At 35.3% G+C, this 27,423-nt stretch overlaps 1 protein-coding gene across 4 annotated transcripts in view; it reads right to left on the bottom strand.

The window, feature by feature from the left end:
• MYO6 (myosin VI) overlaps window positions 1-27,423 on the bottom strand; it is a 143,334-nt gene that overhangs the window by 60,807 nt on the left and 55,104 nt on the right. For all 4 annotated transcript variants that reach the window (XM_034991300.1, XM_034991302.1, XM_034991303.1 and 1 more), the window contains exons 2-9: window positions 24,752-24,893; window positions 20,072-20,141; window positions 15,400-15,473; window positions 11,979-12,108; window positions 10,132-10,237; window positions 7,335-7,390; window positions 2,221-2,318; window positions 1,565-1,729 (exon numbers count right to left, since the gene is read on the bottom strand). In XM_034991300.1, coding sequence (XP_034847191.1) covers window positions 1,565-1,729; window positions 2,221-2,318; window positions 7,335-7,390; window positions 10,132-10,237; window positions 11,979-12,108; window positions 15,400-15,473; window positions 20,072-20,141; window positions 24,752-24,868 — 816 coding nt within the window. In that variant the 5' untranslated portion in view covers window positions 24,869-24,893. The remainder of the gene's footprint in view (window positions 1-1,564; window positions 1,730-2,220; window positions 2,319-7,334; window positions 7,391-10,131; window positions 10,238-11,978; window positions 12,109-15,399; window positions 15,474-20,071; window positions 20,142-24,751; window positions 24,894-27,423) is intronic.

Raw genomic sequence — 27,423 nt, 5'->3', positions numbered from 1 at the left:
TATTAAAAGAAATTGATTGAAGTAATAAAAGCTGAATTGCAAACGTACATACACACACACACAGAACAATAATTAAATATAATGTGTCAGAATTCTCATGTGGAGGACTCCTGCCCAAAGAGGATTATCAGAATCACCTGGAGAACTTTATTCAAACTGCATTCCTTACCCATTCCCATAATTCCCAAATATTCCTCATAGGGACACTGTTTCCTAGCTGCAAATTTATAAATCATGCTAACCATTCCCAGTCTGACCACTTCTTGAAACTCTATTGGCTTGTGATTCTTGGCACGCCTGATTTTCCTTGTATTTATCACACAATTCCACTTGTGCTTTCTTGGGCAACTCTTCACCACTCATATTCTTCAACTCCAGAGTCTGGATCCTGGCACATGCTTTTCTACATTGCACAATCTCTCTGGATGATCTCATCTACTCACGGTCATAGTTTTAACTACAACCAGAGTACTGACATCTCCCAAACCTACCACTACAGCACCAACAATAATCTTCAGATTAGTATACCCAACCATCTTCTAATCCTCTCCCCTAAGATGCTCCGTAGGTTCCAAAACCAAACTCAACCTATATGCCACAAATCTTCCATCTGGCCCTCGTGTGGTATTTACATCCACCCTGTTACCCTACTTAAATTTGGAAAATTATTCCAGACTTCTCCTTCTCTCTACCATACTCAGTCTCCAAGTCCTATCAATTTTACCTTCTAATATGTAACCAAATTCAGGCATTAAGTAACTTACTTCAACAATAGCCATAGGTTTCCAACCAATTTACCCATAGTTGCACTTTCTATCCATTCCCTCCCCTACCCCTCTTCAAGACACCCTCCATTTTAAAGCCAGAGGTAAGCACAGACTTACTCTTTAAGCTGTTTCTTGCTTTTCTTTGTTCATCTTTTTGCATCTACTAGGAATATTCTTTGCATCTTTCTTTCTCTGGTTAACACTTGAAAATCCTTCAGGATTCTGATCAAACATCAGTTGTTCCTTGAAGTTTTTCCAAAATCCCCAGCATCCTATGCATATCTATGCATTTCTTAATCTTTCAACCTATCAGTCAGGCTGTGTGTGTGTGTTTCCCACCATATTCTAAGTTGCTCATGAGCAGGAACTGCTCACCTTTTTCACCTAGGTACAATGCCTGGTACCAAAAGGGCAAGCAATAAATATTTACTGTTGAATTAAGGAAGACAATCATGTGTCCTTCATTAATTCAGTGGTGAAATCTCTTTTTTTTTAACAAATAAGTCAAAAATAATTTTAAAGCTAGCATTTCAGAACTATTATAAATTTCTTATTGAGTTTAAATTGATAAGTGGTTTCCTATCTATCCTTTTATCTTTCTGATTACATATCTCCTCATATAGTGTAAAATATAAATTCAGCAGTAAATCTCAATAGAGACCTATATTCTATCACATTACACTGGATTTAATGTAAGTTACCTATAACCAGATATCAGAATCCACTAAAATAAGTTTTAGAATTGAAGACAATTCAATTTGCAAAAACTGTATGTAATTTCTTTTCATCCAACCTACCCGAAAATTATCTGGGGAGCTCAAATGAAGTTTTTCTCTAATATCTTCAGAAGCACCAGCACACAACCTATAAAAGATATGATAATTCCTTTCCTCTTTGCCTTGAACACAGATTCTAGATTTCTCTAGAAGATAATGTGAAACAAATCCTCCAACAACTGAACTCTGAAAAACAAAAGAGAGAAAATACATTTTTGCTTTTAAGGTCTGAAAGTACAACCTACCAATGTTGAATTATTTTTCTAATAAACATTTATCTATATCAAAGAGGTCATAATGGCTATCAAGTAAAGAAAAAAAAGAAGATAACTAAATAAATGTAAGCTTACAATATTTATGAAGGTTATACTGAATATATATATTCTCCTAATTAGCTAAAGAAACAGAGAAACTCAAATGGATTTACAATGAGTTCAAGTACAGCACCAATTCTATCAAGACCCTTGTGTTTTTCTTTTTCGTTTTTTTTAAAAGTAGACTCCATGCCCAGCGTGGAGCCCAGTGTGGGGCTTGAACTCACGACTCTTGAGATCCAGACCTGAACTGAGATCAAGAGTCAGACACTTAACCAACTAACCCATCTAGGCGCCCTAAAATCCTTGTGTTTTTCACAAACACTTCCCAAACATATTATCCCAAAACTCACTCTCACTTACCTTTTCATTGAAATGTATTTCTACAAATTTTCCAAATCTACTGCTGTTATTGTTGCGAACAGTCTTTGCATTTCCAAAGGCTTCTAAGAGTGGGTTAGCTATTTAAAAAGAAATAAAAATACTCCATCAAAAAAATAGCATGAAGGGAAATTACAAAAACAATATGCATAGTGTTTCCTTATTAATATAGAAAAATGTTTTCAAAAATATTACCATGAAGGAATTCATATGTAATGTCAAATCCTTCAAATATTTACTGACTACCACTATATTCAGGCCCTATTAAAGTACAGAAGATGGGAAAATTACTCAAATTCTATAAAAAGAAAACGTAAATGGCGTAAGAAAGACTAAATTTTAAAAAGTCATTAGGTTAACAAAATTTATAACTCAACTTTAAAATTTATTCCCTTTAATAAATTAATTGTACGGTTTTCACAAGTACATCAACCCTAAAGGAATAGTTATTATAATATAGAGATCAGCAAACCCCTGGTGAACAAAATACAAGCAAAAAGTTATTAGTTGACTTACTTTCCTAAAATATTTTATATATTAATAAAGCCTCCAGATTTAATATTCTTCCATGTATATCCAATAAAATCTAACATATACATTTACAGGATGACTAAATTTAAAATCCCAGCCTACAAGAGACTCATTTTAGACCTAAAGACACCTGCAGATTGAAAGTGAAGGGGTGGAGAAACATTTATCACGCAAATGGATGTCAAAAGAAAGTCAGAGTAGCAATACTTGTATCAGACAAACTAGACTTTTTTGTTCTTGCATTGTTTTTATCCTGCTTTGGTGACAGGGTGGTACTGGCCTCATGGCATGATTTTGAATATGTTCCCTCTATTCCATTATTTATAAGACTTTCATAAAGACTATCATTAATTATTTTTTTAATGTTTTGGTAGAATTCACCAATGAAGGCAATGTGGTCTTAGGCTTTTCTGTGCTGGGAGATTTTTAATTCCTATTATTGGTCTAAGAAGATTTCCTATTTCTTGAATTCAAGATTCATGATTCATTTGTGGTAACTTGTGCGTTTTTAGGAATTATCCTGCTTTTTTCTAAGTTATCTGATTTGTTAGTATATAAATGTTTATAGTAATCTGTTATCACACTATGTATTTCTGTGGTTATCTGCCATACTGTTTTCTCTTCCATTTCTCATTTTGGTTTTCAAGTCTTCTCCCTTTTTTCTTAATGTAGTTAAAGCACTGCCAACTTTATTTTTTTAAAAACTGGTCACTACTTTCAATGTTATGAATCTGCTTATTATCTCTATTTATTTCTGATTCTTCTTTGTTGTTTCCTTCCTCTACTAAATTTCAGCATTTCAGCTAAGTTTCTTCTTTTTCTAGATCCTTGTAATGTTAATTTGTTTATTTGAACTTTTTTCTTAATATAAGCATTCATAGCATAAATTTCACTCTAACATCTGCTTTTGCTGCATTCCATAGATTTTGGAATATTGTATTTTCTTTTTCTTTTGTTGAGACATATTTTGATTTACCATTTGTTTCTTATTTGGTCCATTGCTTATACAGTAGTGTGGTATTTAATATTTACATATTAAATATGTAATATTTATATGGTAATTTTCCAACTTTGTTTTTTGGGTTTTTTTTAAAGATTTTATTTATTTATTTGAGAGAGAGCACATGAGAGGGGGGAGGGTCAGAGGGAGAAGCAGACTCCCTGCCGAGCAGGGAGCCCGATGCGGGACTCGGTCCAGGGACACCAGGATCATGACCTGAGCCGAAGGCAGTCGCTTAACCAACTGAGCCACCCAGGCGCCCTCCAACTTTGTTTTATCTCTAGTCTTATACCATTGTGGTTGGAGAATATACTTGGTATGATTTCAGTCTTCCTAAATTTGTAATAATTGCCATGTCTTTTTCTATGTGATTTAGTCAGGGATTCTTCTGTGTGTACTTGAACAAAATGTGTATTCTATTTTTCTTGGATGGAATGTTTTATATATATATTTTAGAACCATGTATTCTGATGTATGCTTCAATAAAAAATGTTCTTGTTAAAAAAAAAAAAAAAACTTTGAGGGTACTCGTTTAAAAAAACCGTGTCAGAGATGAGGTGGATAGGGGGATGGGTAAAATAGATAAAGGGGATTAAAGAGTACACTTATCATGATAAGCACTAAGCAATGATGTCTAGGATTGCCGAATCACTATATTGTACACTGGAAACTAATATAACACTGTATGTTAATTATAGTAGATCTGAAATAAAAAACTTAAAAATATTTTTTAAAATGAAAATAAAAATAAATTCCCAATGAACAAATGTAAAATTTTAATTGTTTTTATCTCATAACCATGTATACACACCACATGACTAAAAAAGGTTTATTAGAGTCTATTGCTTGTTTTGTTTTATGTTGTTTTTAAGTAGGCTCCACACCCAGTGTGGATCCCAATGCAGGGCCTGAACTCATGACCCTGAGATCACACCTGAGTGGAGATCAAAAGTCACTCACAACCAACTGAGCCACCAAGGCACCCATATTAGAGTCTATTCTTACACTCACCAGTCTCAACTATAAACATCCCAGATTAGTGCCAATATTATATATTCTCCATCTGCAACCTCATAAATTGCTTCACAATTGTTACTAGAATTTTTCTTATGCAATCTTTTAAAGTCCATCTCTCTTATTCTATTCCAGTAGAAAGCTTAACAAGTATCCAAACCCTTTTAAAGATCACTCTCCAATTGTTTCACTTGCCAAAAAACCTAAGAAAATATTAAAACTGAAAGAAAAGTTTGCATATATACCTAACCTTTCCGATGGGTAAGAAAACTGAGGCCCAACAAAGTCCACTGACTTGTGGAAAGCCACATGACTAGCTATTGGCAAAAGGGGGACTCAATTATAGGCCTCCCCAACTCCTTTATTGGTGACCTACTACTTTTTACTGAAGTATTTAATATATTAAATAAAATATATAAAATTAGGATAAACAGCCCATCAGAAAATTACGTAGTGCTATTGATATACTCATTCTAAAACCAACAACCAATCTTCAATTATAGACGGCATCAAATGATATCTATGTTCTGCAAGTTAACATCTACTATCCTCTAGTAAGGAGCTGTACAATTTAGAATAATACTTTCCAACTTTTCTCAACTACAGCACACTACATATACATACACCACAGCCTCAGGGAAGAAACCAGGTTTATATCCAATTTGCAAGAGTGTTTGTACCTCAAGTAAACAAATCAGAATACTAGTTAGTATTTTATTATATTAACCTATAATTTGTTCTTTTTTATTTATTCAATTTTAAAGGGTGATTCCCTCATTAAAGTGAGGTACTTTAACTGTAAATAAAGCATTACTTATGAGCTCTTCACACCTGGGTGTGTTACAATACCACAGTGAGAGCTGTAAGTAAAACTGTAAAATTATATCAAGAAACACGAAAAACCTTATTGATGCAAACTTTATAAAATTGTTTATTAGAATGTTAAAAAAAAGAAGAAGATAGCAGGAACGGAAAAATGAAGGGGGGGAAATAGGAGGGGAAGAAGAACCATGAAAGACTATGGACTCTGAGAAACAAACTGAGGGTTCTAGAGGGGAGGGGGTGGGGGGATGGGTTAGCCTGGTGATGGGTATTGAGGAGGGCACGTTCTGCATGGAGCACTGGGTGTTCTACACAAACAATGAATCATGGAACACTACATCAAAAACTAGTGATGTAATGTATGGTGATTAACATAACATAATAAAATTAAAAAATAAAAAATAAAATTGTTTATTAGTATTTCTGTTCATATACATGTATATTTCACATAATTGTGAAAAAATGTACATAACATTTGCTAGCTATGATTTATCAAAATGCATGAACACAGAAGGACCTTAATAAATTTTTGTTCAACTGAAATTTTTCTTTAAAATAGTAAGAGTGTTAAAATATGCTCTTAGTATAGCACATAGTTAAGATGCCTCAGTTTATTATATCCCACTTCCACAACTGGTAAGCTATATGCTCTTCAGCAAGCCACTTAAAGTCTTTTTACCTTAGTTTTTAATCTGTAAAGTAGGGATAAAATAGTACCTACCTCATTCTATGGGGATTTAAATTAGGAACAGATATTCAGCATATCACACAATGCATAATACATCTCACACATGTTAATTTCATCATCATTATGAGAAGACAGAGAGATATATGATCTGGTACCTCAGGAACTAGATCCCTCCTCCCCTGCCTGATGAGAAGGCAGAGACAATTTTGACAGTTCGTAGTCCTGCTTTGGCTCTCACGCTTGTGGTCCATGGGTAGGTTTTACCTTCTCCCTTTTCCCTGTCTCTGGCTTGCCTACAGGCCAACTGCATATGCAGTATTGCCCAGCCCACCCAGAGTTTTCTCTCACTCTTGTGTTACAGATTTGCAGCTTTATCGTGAGATCAATATGAAGCCATTAAAAGACTGAAAGCAAAAGAGATCATCTCAACGTCCACACACAGAACAAATTACAGGGAAACAAGAATATAAGTGGGGGAACCAGAGAGGAATCTATGATGCAGGGTGGTGGTGTGGATTCAACACAGTGGTTGACTAGACCAGTAGTCTCCAAACGGGGTATAAGAAAACTTTCTAAGGGATATGCAAGCACTGACCTTATGGAAATCAATTTACAAACTCCTGCCTTCCAACTGTACTAATTCATTAAAATTTCCCCCCAAAAAACATTTTAATTCCAAATAACACTCTTCCTCTCTCCTTTGCAAAAAACGAGGTCAACAAAACAAACAGGAAGCCAGAAATCCTCCTGTATTTATTTCATTCATTTGAGAGATATTTATGGATCATATCTCATGTATCAGACGCTATTCTAGGAGACTGGAATATATAAAAATCCCTGCCTTCTTAGCATTTACATGGGGTGAGAGGGAAAACAATAGACATTAAATAAAGGAGAAGATATTTGAGCAAAGATTTGTAGGAGATGGAAGAGTCTTTTGGATCTCTGGGAGAGCACTCCAGATCACTTAGAGGATTCTCGTAAGTTCATTTCAGTACATATCTAACAATAAAAAATAAGAATTTTAAAAATTAACAATACCTTCAACAATTCTATCATCAATATCTTGGCCTGTTCCATAGGATTCAGTCAGATATCTGTTTAAAATATAGGATAAAAAAATTCACATGACAACAATACTGCACACATTATAGTTTTAACTTTATTTTTTTTTAAGATTTTATTGATTTATTTGAGAGAGAGAGAAAGCACACCAAAGTGGGGAGCGGCAGAGAGAGAAAAAGAAGCAGACTCCCCCCTGAGCAGGGAGCCCAATGCAGGACTCGATCCCAGGACTCCAGGATCATGACCTGAGCTGAAGGCAGACCCTTAACCAACTGAGCCACCCAGGCGCCCCATAGCTGTAACCTTAATATTATTTAATACATGTAAAATTTAAACCTGGATCATCACTGTAACTATTCATTTAAAATTTACAAATTTATATTTAAATGCAACTATTCTGTTATACCTTTCTTTTTTTAAGATTTATTTGAGAGAGAGAGAGAGAGAACGAAGCGGGGGTAGGGCAGAGAGAGAATCCTCAAGCAGACTCCCCGCTGAGCATGGAGCCCACTGGGGGCAGAGAGAATCTTAAGCAGGCTCCATGCTCAGTGTGGAGCCCGACTTGGGGATCTCACAACCCTGAGATCAGGACCTGGGCCAAAATCAAGAATTGGACACTTAACCAACTGAGCCACCCAGGTGCCCATTACTTTTTAAACACTTAAAATTTTATTTGGATTACCTTGAACATCAAAATCAGCATTATTTTTAAGCTGTTTTTGGAAATATTCTGACTTGAACCAACTATTTGGTTTTAAAGATGCCACACTTTTCACACAGGAATATTCATCGTCTACATAAGATTCCAAAGTCTTCTGTGATAGCATATTAACTCAATCTATATGGCTAGAGAAAGTGAGGTAATCTGCCATTGAACAACAAGGACATTACCACTCTTCATGTTGTTTTAGCCAAAGATTAAACATTATGGAACAACTATTTTCCTGGAACATTTCAAAACAAAAAGTAATCTTTGACTTAAAACATAAGTTTGTATTATAAGTTTACAGTTTCTAAATTATTTGTTCATTTTCAAAGCTGTATATAAACCAAAGACTCACCATATGACTCTTACATACAGAAGAGAAAGAATAAGAAATTGAACCACTTATAATTCCCAGAGTATTAGGAAGCACTCACTTAACCAGAATTGCATATACATAATACACAATAACAAACTTCTAAATTAATTTCGTACAAATAACTGAATACCATACATCTACATAAAAATAGCAAAATTTCAAGAAGGGCCCCCCCCAGCAAAGGACTAAGACTGTGATACAGTGGGAATAACACTGATGAGAATTCAGAATGCACTGCTCCTAGCAGTAGCTTCAACACTCGATTTAACATCCCTAGGTATGTAAACTGAAGGAACTACACTAATGAGTGCTATGGTTCCTTCTGTATTTATAATGCAGTGATTCTAAACAAAGTATAGAGTGTAATTTGACGGCAACAAAGGGGATACACTGAGAGGAGGGTGATGAGGAGATGGAAATAAGAAAGCCAACTGCCATAAGTTTAAGGTAAAAAATGGTTTCAACCACACTAACAGCAGGAATACTGAGAACAGAATGTAAAGGTTGAATTTTGAAGGAACATTCCTCGATTTCCTTTTGCCTAACCAGCATGGGTCTCCTCTAGGATCCTCATAAGAACATGTCCGAGATAGTTTTCAACAATCTAAAGCTTAGCTTCCACATAAGGTATCTGGTTTTAAAAGGGACAGAGCCTACCATTTCAAACTATGTCATAAAGTATGCAAGGGGCACCTGGCTGGCTCAGTCGATAGAGCATGCAACTCTCGATCTCGGGGTTGTGGGTCTGAGCCTCATGTTGGGTGTAGATATTACTTAAAATCTTTAGGGCACCTGGGTGGCTCAGTGGGTTAAGCATCTGACTCTTGATTTTGGCTCAGGTCATTATCTCGGGTTGTGAGATCAAGATTCTATCTCTCCCTCTACTTCTCTGAAAAAAATAATAATAAATTAAAAAATAAAACCTTTAAAAAATACAATAAAATAAAGTATGCAAAAGTATACAAAGTCAACCTGTTCAAAGAGATATTTGTATCTCTTTGTTCATAACATGTTCACAGCAGCACTATTCCCAATAGCCAAGATTTGGAAGCAACCAAAGTGCCCACTGATGAATGAATGAGTAAACAAAATGAATAATTATGCAGCCTTAAAAATGAAATCAAGGGGCGCCTGGGTGGCCCAGTCAGTTAAGCATTTGCCTTCAGCTCAGGTCATGATCTCAGGGTCCTGGGATCAAGCCCTACATCGGGCTCCCTGCCTAGCGGAGAGTCTGCTTTTCCCTCTCTCTCTCCTCTGACCCTCCTCCCCACTTGTGCTTGCTCTGTCTCAAATTAAAAAAAAAAAAGGAAATCATGACACATGATACAACATGGATAAAACTTGAGGACATTATGCTAAGTGGGATAAACCAGCCACAGAAAAACAAATACTGTATGATTCACTTATATGAGGTATCTACAGTAGTCAAAATCATAGAAGCAGAAAGCAGAAGGGTAGTTGCCAGGGGCTGGAATAGAGGGAAATGGAGTTGTTTAACGGGCATAGAGTTTCAGTTTTAGAGATAAAAGTTCTGGAGATTGGCTGAAAAACAATGTGAATATACTTAACACTCCTGAACTGTACACTGAGAAATGTTTAAACTGGTAAGTGTTATGCTATATTTTTTACCACAAATTAAAAAAAAAAATAAACCTGTTCAAAATATTCCAGGTTAGTTAAAAATTCCTCACCTTAGAACAAATTTTGTATTTTCTGTTTTGCCAGCTCCTGATTCTCCAGATACGATGATAGACTGACTCATCTTGAGCACCTTCATATCTCGAAAAGCCTTATCAGCTAGGGTCAAAATAACACATTAATGATGAGCAGTGTACTAAATACAAATATACTAAATGATACAAAGTTGTCTTACTATCAAAGAACACTTGCTCTTAAAGAAATTATAAATGTATGTTTACAGTTAGTAACATTTTAAAATAAAATCAAGTGTTCAAAACATCTCTAAAAGTTTTTACTTTAAATGTCCTATCTTATTACCCTGACAGCTAAGTAATATGAAATCCAAATAAACAACTCTTATGTTTGTACTAGAATGTCTTCATATTATGATCTGTGGCTCAGTTCTTCCTAATTCCAGAGCAGACCAAAAAAAAAAAAAAAAAAAAGCTCAGTATACGTAACTAATGAAGGGCCCCAGGGAAAAGCAAGAACAGCTACCAATTAAGAAATCTGGTAACCAAAAATTCTGCTGGAGAAAAAACTTCGTAACTGCAAAATCTGTGTAGTAGTACTACAAAGACAAGCTGAGCACAATTTAAGTCTGTTAAAGTGGTCTCATATTAAAACAATTTTAATTCAAAATTAGGTCCTAACCAATTGAGCTCTATAGGACAACTATTTCTCATTTCAGACATGTGCTACCCATACAAATGAAGAAGGCTTTACAAATGGCTTTTACTCTATCGGACCGAATGCAAACTGCATGCAAGAGTATATCCATCCTTCTGACCAGGGGCTAGGACAAGGGGAAAATTTATCAACAATCTGTTCCACCCACTTTCATATTATTCTAGACATTTTTTTGTAAATGTAAATGTAAATGTAAAATGTAAATAAGTCAGTTTATTTACATTTTAAACATATAATTTCTCTCCAGTGATGAGCTTAGTCATATTCAGGTTCTAAGGATTTTACACCATTTTGCTAGCTGATACAAAACATACTAATGCCCATCAGAGCATCTCAGAACCAAAAGTCAATCTGCTATTGCACTGGATTTGGCTGACATATTCACTCTGCCTAGTACATAAGTCAGCCAAATTGGGAAGTGAAGCCTGGTTTGGTCAAAACATAGGCATGAAAAGAAACCCCAAAGAGAAACAGGCTGCACTAAGAACTACTACCAAAACATGTCATCATTTAACTGCTGATTATGTCTGGATCCAAAAGGTTAACATCTCTGTACTTGCAGTCACCAGCTATGGTAGGGGTGTGTATGTTCAAAAAACCCCATCTCTGTGTTCCTCAGAGCTAAAGATGAGAGAAAACCTGAGAAAGGCAAAAACTGCTGTCTTCCACATGGATTCCCTAGAGATATGAAGCATATATCATTTCTAATTCTTAACATTTATAAAGCCCTGATGCAAGATAAGGTAGGGAAGACGTCTGCTCTTATGGCTCATACCTAGCCTTAGTAACACACTCACTAGTGATGACCTGGGTAAGAGTGGAAGGCCTGGGCCTCAAAGCTATGAAGGAGGACACTTTTAAGATGGAGCTGATTGTGTCAAGGAGTAAAAAAGAACCATTAGGGCAGCTTTTATTCCATCCAACTTTCAATATATTTAAGAGGACGGAGAAACATTTAACAAAGATAATGATGTATAACTACCCCATGAGTTAGCTGCAAAAATAGTCTTCCCCATCCTGTGTAAGATACATGCTCCTAAATAATGATGATACATTCAAAATGCATAAAGGCCCACCAAAATACATATTCAACTCATGGTATCTTTTATTAATCCAAAAGAAAAACAGTAAATTTGTACAATATAAGGAAAAAAAATAAATCACTTACCAATTGCAAAGACATGAGGTGGCATTGTCCCAAGAGATTTTCCTTGATATGACTTTATTGTTTCTGAAGAATATATTTTAGGTATGTCAAAGTATGGGTTCACTGCAATCAGAATGTTGGCGACATATGTCTAAACAGAAAAGGCATAAATATAAAATTTTCCAATTACTATTTTTATTTAAAACTAAACAAGGCTCATAGGAGAAAGAAAATACAGCAAATACAGACCTTTAATTCTCTATATAAATTAGGACTTCCAAATCTGCTTTTCAAGCCCTAAACATACAGTCTACAGGACCCATATTTCTCTAATTCTTAATACATATTTTCATCTTCTCATCCTATATGCATCTCAAACTCAGCAGATCCAAAATTAAGATTATCTCTCTTGACTAGTTTGCCTCAAAGAAAACACTCTCCTCCTATATGCTCCCTCCTGCCCCCCGGTTCATGGCATCACCACCAAGCCACCACAGACATTGAGACAGAGGCTGAGTCTAAGCCTCTATTTCAATCAGCCTTCTTCGTTGACTCTACTTAAGAAATCTACTCTCCTGGGGTACCTGGGTGGCTCAGTTTTTAAACGTCTGCCTTTGGCTCAGGTCATGATCCTAGGGTCCTAGGATGGAGCCTGGCGTTGGGTTCCCTGCTCAGCGGGAAGCCTGCTTCTCCCTCTCCCACTCCTCTCTTGCTTTGTCTCTCTCCATCAAATAAATAAATAAAATCTTAAAAAAAAAAAAGAAATCTACCCTCCTATATCTATTCCTACAGCTCAAGTCTTAGTCATTTATATTCCTCACCTGGACTACTTTATTTACCCTGCTACTGAAGAGCTTAAAGAGCTCATAGGATCCTCTAGACCAATCTCCATCACTGAAAGCCAAGAATTAATTTAGTGCTCTGGTGAGCACTTGGTCCCAGATTTTTGCAAAACAACATATGTTAACCATTGTCTAGAATATTGAAAGGCTAAATGTTTAATGACCAACTTAAGTTTGCTTTTAAATTTGGAATTTAACTGTGGCTCTAAAAGACCAGAAAAATGCGCCAACAGGATTTATAAAATTCCTTGTGGGTAGAAAAAGAGTTGTGGTTTAGCAATTAGTTGTGGTTTACTGGCCAAACTAGGGCAGGCAGGACCATATTTTTCTCTTTTGTGCTTCTAGTCGTAGAAGGGAAATGATGCAGAAACCCTGAACTCTCAGACTACTAATGTAAAATTCAATGAATGCTCTCAAAGATGTTTACTGCAGTGGAGTAAAAAATTTTTAAATTCCAGGTAATAATCTTTCTGTAGGAAACAAAGGAAAGTAACAGACATTTTAGTAGCCAATGAAAATGTTAAATGTGAGTTAGCTATTGTTCTACTCAAGTCTAAGGAAGAATTATGATAATTCTGGTTGGTGAGAAATAGAAAAAAATCAAATTTAAACTTTTATTCCAAACTACTTCCATTTCTTCCATATGTTAGAGTAATAATAACTATAGTTATGTATTGCTGATTTTTAATAGTTTTATAACTAAAAGACATAATTGGCTAGGAAAAACATACCAATCATGGCCTCAGATAACTTTAAAAATACTGGTTTTCCAAACAGAAGCTGATGATGCCAAAAAGCCACTATCTAATAGAGGTCACTTGCCCAACTGCATACACATCTTAGGAAAAGAAAGATCAAAAAAGCTAGGAATAACCCTAAAATACTCCAGAGCGATGTAGACATTATACATGAAAAACAAAAACTTAAAGTTCACAAATGGATAATTTTTTATCAATCATGCAATTTAGAAAAGACTTATAGGTCGACTAAATGTGAAAAAAAAGACAACTAATTTTCTTGAAAGTATAACAAATATGCGTATAAATCTTCAGTTATTAATGGTCATAGTCAGCAATGTGCAATACCACAGCAACATAGGAAACTTAGTAAAAGACCAATAAAAATCCCATGAGTGTCAAGCTTTTGTATAAATATCCCAAATAAAAATAAAGTATCTCAATTCTTAAAAAGTAAAATCATTCCTTGTGAAAGTAATAAAAATTTTCCAAATTTCTAGAAAAAAATATTAAAACAATTAAAATTTGCTAAAATAAATACGATTGCTATACCACCAAGTAATGTAAGACATGTACAGAAAAAATAGTGACCATTTTTACTTGAAAGATGGTATTTCCTGGTTAGAGCCAAATCAACTTTTAATCACTTATTACAAGTTCAATTGTTTTAACAAATTTAAAAAATTTGCATTATTTTGGTAACTAAAACAGCATTTAGCATACAGCAGATTCTCAATATTAGTCTGCTGATTGAGTGAATTTTGCTTCTAAATGTATTTCTAATCAAAAAATAGCCATATAACAACCTAAATATATTCTCTGTTTAGTCAATTTTGAAAAAAATCAAAGAAGAAAGTGAAGACTAATATTGTATACAATTGAAAGATGGCAAGTAAACTCTCCTGAAAAAGACAAGACTAGTTCTATTTCCCAGCTGTCACTATTAGGACAGATGGCAAAGACTAAAGGTAATTTAGTCAGAATTAAGTGAGTATAATTAGGCAAATTGATAGTGATATAAAAGATTAAGACTGCCATTTGAGCTGGGAAGAGTCACAGAAGCCATGTGTTTTCTGCTTTCAAAAATAATGGAGCCCCATCTTTATAACAGGAGAACTACAGTGGGGTAATTTATCTCCAGCCAACAAAGAAATCTACAAAGTCATATTAGAATAAAACCTCATACATGCCCAATGAATAATTATAATTGAAACATACTAGTTAAGTATCCATGTGAACAATGTGGTATAAACCCTAACTAACATCAAAAGCACTTTCTTTCATTTTTTAATATTCTGGTTTTTTAAGGTAAGTTATCTAGGGTTTAATGAAATATTGCAACTATTTAGGCTTTATGATGTGTTTTAGTGTTCTTGAGATTTCCTCAGGTACTGCTTTCTCTTTTAATTTACATTTCTTTGTCATCAAAGTATTTATTTCAATATATATTCTCTTTATCTTTATAAGTTACCTTAACTTTTTGCAGAAAAATGTGGAAAGTGAATTAACTAAATGGTATCTATAAACATATGCCAAAAATAAGAAATCAAAATCCCAATTAGTGTTTTTTTTTGAAACCACCAAATTGGATATTTTTAAGTCTGAAAGATATCAGATGATGCTCTGAATTCATTATTTCATTCCACAAATATTCTTTAAGTGCCTACTATGTACCATGCATGTTCTAAACCCTGGAATTAGAGCAGTAAACTAGAAAAAAATCCTTATCCTTATGGAGGTCACATTCTATTCAACAGATCAAATAAGATTTCCTGTTAGAAAATTTCAAGCTTGACAAAATCAAACAGCAGCATGTAAAACAATTATCCCCACAAAAACCTAAATCATATGTAAAATACTTACATAAATTCTGTCTTTACTGTATCGAACTTTGATATTATGAAGAAGAGTGGCTTCATTTAAATACATTAGTGAACCTGAAACATAAAATTTGTAAACCACTAAATATTTGAAGAAAAGCAAGATAAAACAATACTATCTTAATCTGAATCACTTTGATCCAAGCTAAAATCCACCTGCTAGGTTAGATTTTTTTTTTTTTTAAGATTTTATTTATTTGGGCGCCTGGGTGGCTCAGTTGGTTGGGCGACTGCCTTCGGCTCCGGTCATGATCCTGGAGTCCTGGGATCGAGTCCCGCATCGGGCTCCCTGCTCAGCGGGGAGTCTGCTTCTCCCTCTGACCCTCCTCCCTCTCATGCTCTCTGTCTCTCGTTCTCTCTCTCTCAAATAAAAAAAAAAAAAAAAAAGATTTTATTTATTTATTTGACAGAGAGAGAGAGTTAGCAAGAGCAGGAACACAAGTGGGGGAGCGAGAGAGGGAGAAGCAGGCTTCCCGCCTAGCAGGGAGCCCGATGTGGGCTCGATCCCAGGACCCTGGGATCATGATCTGAGCTGAAGGCAGACGCTTAATGACTGAGCCACCCTGGCGCCCCTAGGTTAGATTTAATTCCATCTTTTTAAAACGCTGGGACATGTAAAACCCCAGAGGCCAATTTAAAATACATCCAGTTTACATGTGTTACAGTGATATTTTTAAACAACAAATTTCCAAACAGGTGAGTACATCTATTGAGTACCAGGTGAGTATACATTAATGAAAGTTGATGAAAGTTGACTAAGAAGTTGGTACAATTCAAGTGGAAAGAAAGTACTACACTTCACAGAGTGTTGATTTTAATACACTTTCAATACAACAAAGTGATTATACTAAATAAATCAGATGCTCAGAATTTTACAGAAAAACACAAAAGATAAAATTTTAGAATGAGAAGGGACAATCAGATCATTCAGTCAATGCCTTACAACTGATATGAAATAAGAGTCCTGGGAAAATTATATGTGTTAATCCAGGACATGCAGCTAATTAACACAATCAGGGTAGAAATCTTGTTTTTCTGAGATCTGCTCTACTAATACATCAAAGTATGTATTATATACATACATATATACACACACATATAATTGTTAATGTGCATTGTATTATACATAATATTATCATAATATACTCTGACTTATTCTTTCTCCCAGCCTAATATTTACTCTCCCAGCCCTCCACTCCCTTGGGTTTCATTTCTCCATTTCTACCACATGCTACAGTAGACAAAACCATTCTTTTTCCCCAACCACTTTGTTTCTATTATTAGCACTCTCTCTCTTCTCTAATCCATCCAGACTACTCAACACATAAATCTAACTAAACTAGAACACTAATTAAATCTTTCTCCTCTTCAAAAAACATCACTGGGTTTCCATCAACTACCAAAATCCATATTCAAGTCTGATATTCAAGGCCCTTATTAAACTTGCATTCAACTGACCTTTTCATATAATTTTCCGTAATTCCCTTTACTATGGTCTAACTTGCAGGCAGACTAAACTACTTATCAAACCCAAATATATTCATGCATTGGAGTCTACCTCTTATCTCTAGGTGTCAAAAGTCTACCTACACTTTAAGGTCAGTTCAAAAATTATCTCACAAAGGATAATTCCCCATTCTCACTACCACCACCACCACTAGAACTACTTTCTTCTTTGTACTTTCTTTAGGGTGCTTACCACAGACCAATCCTGTCAAACAAGAGTCTCTTGCAGTATCTATCTCAAAAAAGACTGCCTAGGCCTCTATAGTCACATAATGCAGCCAGTTCACTTCCCAAGCACATATGTGGCACTGTTTTCTTTTCTTTTCTTTCTTTCTTTCTTTTTTTTTTTTTTTTTAGAGAGAGAGACAGAAGGGACAGGAGGGGCAGAGGGAGAGGAAGACAATCCCAAGCAGGCTCAATGCCCAGTGTGGAGTCCCACGTGGGGTTCGATCTCATAACCTCAAGATCATGGCCTGAACTGAAATCAAGAGTCAGATGATTAACTGACTGAGTCACCCAAGTGTCCATCTCACTGCTTTCTAATGTCACTTATAACAGAATAAAACAAGAAGTTAGTGAGTGAAGCCTCCTAACAGTTGAATGGCATCTTTCCCTTGAACCGAGAAAGATTTGGAGAAGGTAGGCAGCAGAGGTATATCTAGTTTGGCTTCTGGTCACCAACCTTTCTATAACCCTGCACTTCTTCCACCTTCATCCCCCAGGAGCCTGATCTACATGTCACCTTTTCTTATCCAAAGCACAATGCTAAACCACTCCCCCTTCTCTCACCTTCCTCTGAACTACCATTCTGAAATACCATTTACCTTTCAACGTCTTAATAAAATGAAATACCTTGAGTAGTACAATTTAAGAGGAAGACCCTTGTGTCCGTTGGCAGATATTTCACAACTTAGGGATTCATTTAGTTTCATTAAAAGATATTCATGATAAGGTTGGGGGTGTGTGCAGAAGGAAGTAAAGAAATGAGAGCAAGTCGTCATTCACATGTTAGTATGGCCTTATATTATTAGCTTTTTCAGGGGAACATACTGTGGAATTAGGAATTCTAACTTAAAGGAAGCAGAGAGAATATCATATAACCATGTTTTAAAATATTAATTTAAGAAATGGATTAAAAAAATTCAAAACCATTTATTATGTTTAGCTACATGCAGATATGTAAACAAAAAACATTATTTTAATATATGAAAAGGATTAATTCATAGTTCTGAATGTTCCAGCAAGTTTTAACAGAAAAGAATCATTTCTCTGATTTTAAATACTGTAGAATCGCATTCTTTTATTTCTTTCCTTTTTTTTTTTTGGTTCTGATTACTGTTCAGGAAAATATTATGACACAAATTCTCCAGCAATTTTGGAAAGAAACTCTACATTTTTTTTCCTCAATCTCCTACACCTAATAATAACAGCTACCATTTGAGAGACTGTTAGAGGTCAGGCACTGCACCAAGCATTTTAAATATGTCATCTCTACACATGCAACATATACATTATTACTATTACTCCAAATTTAACATGAGAAGCTCAAAGAGGAAAGATAAATTGACCACAAGCACACAGCTTCCTAACAGCACAGTCAGAATCTGAACTCAGGCTCTCCCTGAGTCCCTGGCTCTCCCTTACTCCACTATTCCACGTTGTCCCATCCACATATGGGGACCTTACAGGCTTACGCAAATGTGAAATCCAAAGAAAAATCAACAAGGACAAAATACATTCCTTTCTCTTACTTTTTTCTTTTTTTAAGATTTTTTTTTTTTTTTAAGATTTTATTTACTTGACAGAGAGAGACACAGTGAGAGAGGGAACACAAGCAGGGGGAGTGGGAGAGGGAGAAGCAGGCTCCCCGCCGAGCAGGGAGCCCGATGTGGGGCTCGATCCCAGGACCCTGGGATCATGACCTGAGCCGAAGGCAGACACTTAACGACTGAGCCACCCAGGCACCCCCTTTTTTTTTTTAAGATTTTAAGTACTCTCTACACCCAGTGTGGGGCTCAAACCCACAACCCCGAGATCAAGAAATGCATGCTCTACTGACTAAACCAGCCAGGAGTCCCTTTTTTCTTTAAATGGAGAGTTTTTAATGTCAGATACCATTAATGATAACCAAGCAACGGGACATGATTCTTAAAACACTGCCAAATAGGGGTGCATGAGTGGCTCAGTTGGTTAAGTGTTCAATTCTTGATTTCAGCTCAGGTCATGATTTCAGGGTCATGAGACTGAACCCCACTCAGAGCCCTGTGACTCCTGTGGGGAGTCTGCTTCTCTCCCTCTCTCTTTCCCTCTGTCCCTCCCCCAGCTTGCATGCTCTCTCTCTAAAATAAATAAGTCTTTAAAAAAAATATTGCCAAATAAAAACTGAAACTGCTTAACCTTGAAAATGTAAGAATAGGGGCGCCTGGGTGGCTCAGTCGGTTAAGCGTCTGCCTTCGGCTCAGGTCATGATCCCAGGGTCCTGGGATCGAGCCCCGCATCGGGCTCCCTGCTCCGCGGGAAGCCTGCTTCTCCCTCTCCCACTCCCCCTACTTGTGTTCCCTCTCTCGCTGTGTCTCTCTCTGTCAAATAAATAAATAAAATCTTTAAAAAAAAAAAAAAGAAAAGAAAAGAAAATGTAAGAATAAACATGGTCTGGTCACCAAATATGCTCAGATAAAATACAATGTTCTAAAATCAATTTTTCAATTAGTACTTATTATACTTCTTTTTAATGTTGGTTTCCCTTAAACAGTGACATTAAATGGGTCCTCTTGATTCAACTTCCGAATTACTGAACCACATATACTACTATAAAAACTATCTGATTCTAGATGAGCTTCAAAATAACTCCTTCAGAACTGTTAAGAGATTTTTGGTTCAGGCTTCATAGTAAATTATTACAGTTTCCCACATTTACACAACTGTGGTAACATTAAAAGGACATTCAAGACTCTTTCACCAAAGTGCAAATGTGAGACAATAATGAATTCAGGACTTTTGAGCTCCCCCATTCACATGAACCTTCATATCAAAAGGCTACGTTTCTTCTGAACCAGTAGAGTATACCTAGTAATATAACCACTAATTTACTTTTTGGAAGGATAGCTTCCTTTTCTGTGCTTAGAACTATTTTTTAACCTGATACTTACAATTATCTTCCACATTTTTTTTGCTGTCTTCTTCTGCAGGGAACACTTGGTTTATGAGAGCCAAAAATGTCTAACAAACAAAACAAGAGCTCATTAAACTAGAAGCTTATAAACAGTAAGAAAAATAAAGGAGCTTAATTGGCCGCATACCTTGTAATAATGGCAACAGTATGCTCTTCATTAAAATGTAATACAAGATCCTTCTATTTAATAAGTCACTAACCCAAAAAGAGGATAATAACTTTACTCAAATATTATCTACTTTACCATGAACATGAAATCAATAATGGAAATCAATAAAAAACATCCTGTGCTCTAACGCCTAGCTAGAATGGGGCAAAACAAGAAGTATGTTAATATTAAATTTACATGGTACGTACTTTAACAACTTTTTAAAAAATTTTTAATGTTTGTATATAAAGCAGTTTTATTGTTTAAAAAAAAAGTACATTCAATTAGATATACCAACAGAACAGACTATTATTTAATTAATGCTACTGTGTGAGTAAAACATATTAGACCCAAATTCCTGTATAGAAATGTATCAGAAATATAAACAGTATCCAAAACTATTTGGTCTATAAAATTACAGATATCCATGAATAAGTCTGTATTTATTATACCACTTAAATGCTATGGTAGAAACTCTAGAATTAAGATAGTATCTTGCAAGAGAGAATAAATGATCTCAAATTACATCTAAAGAGTATTAAATTTTATTCATGTCATTCTAACAGTCATCTATAAATTTATACTTCTCAATTACAATTACTCTTGTGGTTGAAGTTTCCATCTATATCAAATAAAACTCTAAGGAAAAATGTTCAATTATTTTAAAATAATATTTATAGGTCTACATTTGTACATATATGCCAGAGTATAAGACAAGACTACTGCTATAGTTTACAGAGTAAAATCCAGGCCGCTGATACTACCTTAATTCAAAGTCACACCCAAATTAGAAACCGGTTATGCCTAAAAACTCTGGAAGTTACTTATTTGGAACCCAGCACACATGTTATAAATGTGCAATAGTTTACAAGATAGACCATAAAATCAGAACTGATCCATAATGTACATTAAGTATATTAATGGCAATATAAAACAATCTACAATTTCTAACAATGATTCTATAGGAAAATGCATTCAAAAATAACTGCTCATGTCACAGACATTAGCCTTTTCACAGCTGTGGCAAAGAGGGTAAGGACTCCCCAGGCCCCAGCTTTTGGTTCTATCTTGTTAGGAGCCACATCAAATATAAGAGGATCCAGAAAGTGGGGCAGCAGTGGAGGACAACAAATTCCTCAAATGGGAAGGTTAAGAGCAGGGGTAAAAAAAGGCCAGTAATGAATCCTAAAAGATAGTTTCTCTCCCTCCTTCATCCCCCAATTATCACCAGCCCTCATCTTCTTCTCCCTTTTACTGCCTACTCAGTGAGAAAGAAAATTTGTCTCATTAAAGCAATTGTTTTCTTTTAGAGGGAGGATGCATTTTTCTCCTATCAGGGGAAGATCACATAACAAAGCACACATTGATCACCAGCAGTAAACATCTACCACACATCAAACACAGTACATCAAGCTCCAATGACAAAACGAACAAATAGGAGTCTCTGCATTTGAGAATACAGTCTGGTAGGGAGGGGGAGAGAAATGTACACAAATATCTCTGATAAAACATTACAGGCAGCTAAGAATTTTTAGCACTCCTCCAAAGAAGAAATAATCAACAGTAAATTCTACTGCATGGGAGGAGGAGGAAGAGATTGGATATCTGTGGAAAAACTTCATAAAGGAGGTGACCTCAGTCTTAAGAGATAAATAATATTTGCTAAGCAAAAAGCTATGGAGAGTGACAAAAGGAGCACTGTGAGCAAGGACACAAAGCACCCAAAACCACCTGGTTCATGGTGAGGGCGTGATAAATACTGGAGAGGAAAGATGGAAGAAAAGGAGAAACAGACACACAAGAATAATCATATGGCAAGAGTATGAGAAGGAGACTGTTGATTGATAAAAGATAATACTAGCAAAGTAGAGAGAAAAAGAAAATGTGGACCCTTAATATGCCATAGAGTTAGAGCTTTAGCCTGATTTCCAGTCTGCTGCATATAGAACATGAAATCAATTTAGAGGTTCAAGACAGCATTTTCAACAGCATAAAAGATATTAAAAAATATCAGAATGCATCACATGTGATAAGGATGTTTCACTTATGAATATGCATACACATGCATAATACACATACTTGTTGACATATATAATCTATTTCTTATAAATATATACACATGCACAAAACACATATCAAATGCAATGTAAAATCCATTTTCTTACTATTGGTCACAATCAAAAAATTTTTAAAGCCATTACTATCATCAAAGACATGGTCCCTCCCAGAGCTAATAATTCCCTCTTCCATGCTTCTACTATATCAGCAAACAGATCTACTTGACTTGTCCATCACTTTATGCACTTAATTCCTTAATATTTAAAAGATGATGATCTCTCTACCATGAATTACCTAAGCAAAAGACTGCTACTCATATGGATCTTTTCAACTATATGGTTATTATGACATGTTATAGTTTATTAAGACCCTGATCAGAGAGTAGGAGAAAAAATTAAAATTAGAAGCAATCCCTGAGAATTTGTTAACTTCCAAAAAATTTTTATGGAAAGAAGCTTCTTAGTTTATAGAATTACCTACAGATCCATAAAGTTTTCATAACGCCACAATTTAAATTTGAAGTGTTTCTATTGCTTCTATGTATGTACTGACTAATACTATTAAGGCAAAAGTTGAAAGCACACAAAATATTTAAAATATGAAAAAGCATATACTCATAAATCAAGTTTCCTCTATGCCTGAATTGAATTATTTTGTCACCTGTCGATATAACAAAATATATACAACAGAATATACCTAGGAAATAACACTTTTCATTTCATTGTAGCCTTCTGATTTACTGTTCTTATAAAATGTGTTACATAAAAATGAAAAACGATTTTGAAGGATACTGAAAGGCTCACTAAATTTCTATAACCCTAAATATACTACTTTGACATACTAATTATTTTCAATTAAACGTTCTTGAGAAACAGCAGGTGCAAGAAAGCCATTCTCACCCTCCTTTTTATCCCTGAAATCAGAAGATAAAATTCCTATGTGAAAAGTGCCCTCCCTGTACCAGGAAGAAAGAAGACATTCTTATCACCAGAGACGGGGAATCAAGGCCAAGAGAAATCTATATAAACTCTGTCACACTAACTCTTATCTTCCTAATTACTTTACCACAATGTACTGCCCCTAACCCAAACCCCTTTGTCTTATCAATTCTTCACAAATTTATTGTTTCTTTGTCAAAAAGGTATAAAAGCTTTCTGCTCCGGTCACTTCTTTGGATCTTCATTCTCTTGTGAAGGTTCCAATATACACACAAAAATGGCATGCTTTTCTACTGTGAATCTGTCTTATATCGGTTTTATTCTTAGGTCTAGCCAGAGACCTGAAAGAGTAGAGGAAAATTTTCCCTCCCCTACAGATTCAAATATATGAAAATAATTGAGCTTATTCCTTAACTCTGTCATTCATTGAACATGTAAAGCATTGTAAGTACAAAGAGGTACTTGTTAATAAGAGGAAAAACTAGAAACACTTTGTGTTTTCTTTCCTGAGAATATCTTTAATTGGCCTCCTCTAACACAGCACATTGTATATTATGCATTTAGGTTCCTGGGTTGTTTACAGTAACAGAATAGTTTTCTCTGTGAAAAGACCTCATGAGAGATCCACCTTGTTTTTCTAAGGTTCCCAGAAGGATGGCAGTCACATGGCATTAGTTAACAATGTATCAGTAGAATATAAATTATTCACGAACAGTCTCAGAGTCTAAAGTAAACAGAAATGACATCAACATATTTAATTTAGTCAGAAGATCTGTTTAACAGGAGTATTTATTAAACTGAAAACTGTGACGTTCTCCCACAACAACAGACCTTATAGTCCCCATGAAGACTCAAAGAGACTCCTGATCACATTTTCCCCAAACTCCCATTTTGTAATACTGTCTACTCTAAGCTTAAAAAGAAACAGATGCCATGTGTACAAAATTAAAGTATGCTTTTGTGTTTTAAAAACTATCATTATAATGAAAATATTAGTAATAATAGATGGGCTTGTTAGACTTAAGTATCTTAAAAAAGAGACAACTATATTTAATAGAAATATATTTACTCCAATCCCATGCTAATAAATTTAAGTAAATAAAAGGCTTAAAAAATTATCTAGAAGCTAAAGCAAAAAGCAAAACTTGATAAAATAATCCCATTCACTTTTCATATTTTTGTTTTATAGCATGTTGACTACATCACAGATATATTAGCTTTAGCAATACAGCATAAGGAATAAAAATGTTATCGTTCATATTTTCTCATACAGCTATTTCTTAAGAATGAGATAATAAAAGGCTCACTAGATTTCTGTACGATTTTATGATAGGACACCACTTTTTCCCTAGGATATATACTTAAACAATAATTAAATAACTCACTAGAAAACTAAGATTCACTTACCAGAAAATTGCTTTCCCTTATACTGTGCTAGGGCTATCTATTTCATTAAGAAGGGAGACATCTATAGAAAAAAATCAAATTTTGAAATCTCAGCTGAGAAACTCACCTTGCCTTTTTGGTTCAAGGGTTCAATTGTTAAGCTGTCAGGGCCAATATCTACAATATTGCCCATCTGAAATCCATCTGTAGGGTGTGGCGCCCAAACAGGCTTTCCATCCTCCATTTTTGAAAGGAGTGTCCACTATCTCCTGTTTGAAAGGAACAAATAAAACAACATGAATAACTTTGGAAATAAAAAATAAATAACATATCTTTTTAGAAAGCTAACATGTAAGTTGCCATTCATAGAAACACATGTCGGCCCCTGCCACAGGTAATCCTGACCCCTTTTATCCACCTTTAGATAAGGACCACGCAGAGACTACCCCTCAGGTAACACCTGCTCTCCTACTGCCTTCCTTCAACCGTGATTGCAGTGGAGTACTACACTTTGAGCAGTACAGAAATCGGGAGAAACAGTCACAGTTTTTACTTATTGCCCCAGTGTAGCTGATAAAAACACTTCCTTTTATTACCTAAAGTATTCTGAATCACACAATAAATTAAACAGTTGTCCCAGGAATAGATGTTATTGTATAGAGTTAACTAAGAGTTTAACAAAAGTCATCTTAAACCTGAAGGGATAAAAATGAGACATGTGAAAGACTACCTCCCCTGAGAAACTTACCCCGACAATTTGAGACTACAGGGATGCTTTACCCATGTGGCTCCCTATATGTACCCTCACAGAACCACTCAGCATACTGTTTTTTTTTTTTTGACTGAAGTAAAACTTATACACAGTGAAATGTACAAATCCTATGTATACAAGTTGGTGAGTTTCGACAAATACATATACCCATTTAACAAACACCGTAATCAATATGTAGAGCATTTCCATTATCCCCTGGAAGTTCCCTTATGGTCAATCCCTAACCTCCATAGAGACCCAATGTTCTGATTTGTCTCATCACAGATTAATTTTTGCCTTTTCTTGAACTTCATATAAATGAAATCTTATAGCTTTTATGTGCGGCTTCTTTCACTCAACAAAATGTTGATATTCAACCATGTTGTTGCATATACTAGCCCACTGAACAATTATACCACAACTGTTTACCTACTGTCCTACTGATGGACACTGAGATTGTGAATTCTAATTTTTCAAGTGTTCTTATAAAGCTTCTTTCATGCTTAGCACTGTCATATCTAACATTTATAATTCATCCCAAAGGGTTCATGACATGTAAAATATTTAATTTTAACAAGCTCGGATTCTATGAGACTAATGTGTAATAGTGAATTGGCTAGTGAGTGATCCCGGATGTTCTAGTTTCAGCATCTCAATGGGAACTTATTTTTCACTACTTATCTATATTTAAAAAGAGTTGATGCACATACCATAAACTCTCCTCTTTTGTGGCATTTGTAAATCTGGGATTTCCCATGTGGATGCTCTCAGATCTATTCTCTCCTGAAAGTCAAGGATGTGTAGTATGTAGTTCAGTCAAAAAGCTGCTAACTACTGGCATGTTTGCAATGTGCTTCTTGGTTAATATCTTTTATGCCATGACTATACAGTGGGATTCGCTTTCCCCAAGGAGCAAATGCTATTAGGTTTACATGTAATTCCAAGTTAAGAAATTAAATGAAGATTCTCCAGAGAAGTGAATCAGTAACACTGCTTCAGACTTACCACACCTACATCTACACACTTTACCTAAATAATTCTATGTAGTCCCATGGCTTTAAGTCCCATCTTTAGGTGAGTGATGCCCAAATTTATTGCTCTAGCCCAGAACACCACTCAGTTGAGTTCCCAGATGTTCATGTGCCTACTGGACATCTTCCCATGGGTATATCTAAAAGATGTAACATTGTTATGATTATATTGTTACTCTTTTCCACCACCCCAGCCTGTTCTTCCTTATATCAGTAAATGCACCAACACTCAATTCAAATCAAACATGGGGTCATCCTCAATTCTTCCAGCTCCCTGCAAATTCATATCACTCCCCTAAACCTGTCAACTCTACCTCTAATAGGCATCTCATTTTCACTCATTTCTTTATATTGCCTCTGTCATCCTAGTTAAAACCAACATGTTCTTTTACCAGACTTCTGTAATTAACTTAAGCTGCCTATTGCTGCTACTCTTGCCAATCTGCATGGATCACCAGAAATCCTAATGAAAGGTAAATCTGATCATGCCATCCCTATTCCATCAGGGCATGAACTAGTCCTCTCTGTGTTCCCAAGGCCCAACACAGAGCAGGCAACTTAATAGTCACTGAGTGAATGAATGAATTGTGCACACAGTTTCGAAGAGTAAAAGGAGATGGTGAACTAAAAAGAGTTGAAAGGTCTTAAAAACCTAAGCTTGAAACTAAGCTCTACCACTATCTGACTAGCTCTTAAGCAAGTTACTTAATCTCGCTGATCATTATCTTTATCCTTACCAATAAGTGATATCACTTACCTTACAGAATTGCTATGAGGATTTAGTGACAAAATTGAGATCATCATTCTAATGGTACCCAACAGATACTAGTCATGCTGTTCCCACTTATTTTTCCCAATACCTGCTACCTGAAGCCACCAGTAAATTTTGCAAAAATGGTCTTGTTATTCTTCTAAGTACAGAAGGAAATTACAGAAGAGTCATGAAATATCATTAAGAATAATTAAGTATCTGAAAAAAAAATCACAGCAAAATCCTCAAAGTCTAAAAAAATGGCG

The sequence above is a fragment of the Mirounga leonina genome, unplaced genomic scaffold (genome assembly GCF_011800145.1).
Source record: "Mirounga leonina isolate KUSES-001 unplaced genomic scaffold, KU_Mleo_1.0 Mir_53, whole genome shotgun sequence".
Taxonomy (NCBI): Eukaryota; Metazoa; Chordata; class Mammalia; order Carnivora; family Phocidae; genus Mirounga; species Mirounga leonina.
The sequence above is the reverse complement of the archived record's forward strand: the minus strand, read 5'-3'. Positions and strand labels throughout refer to the sequence as shown.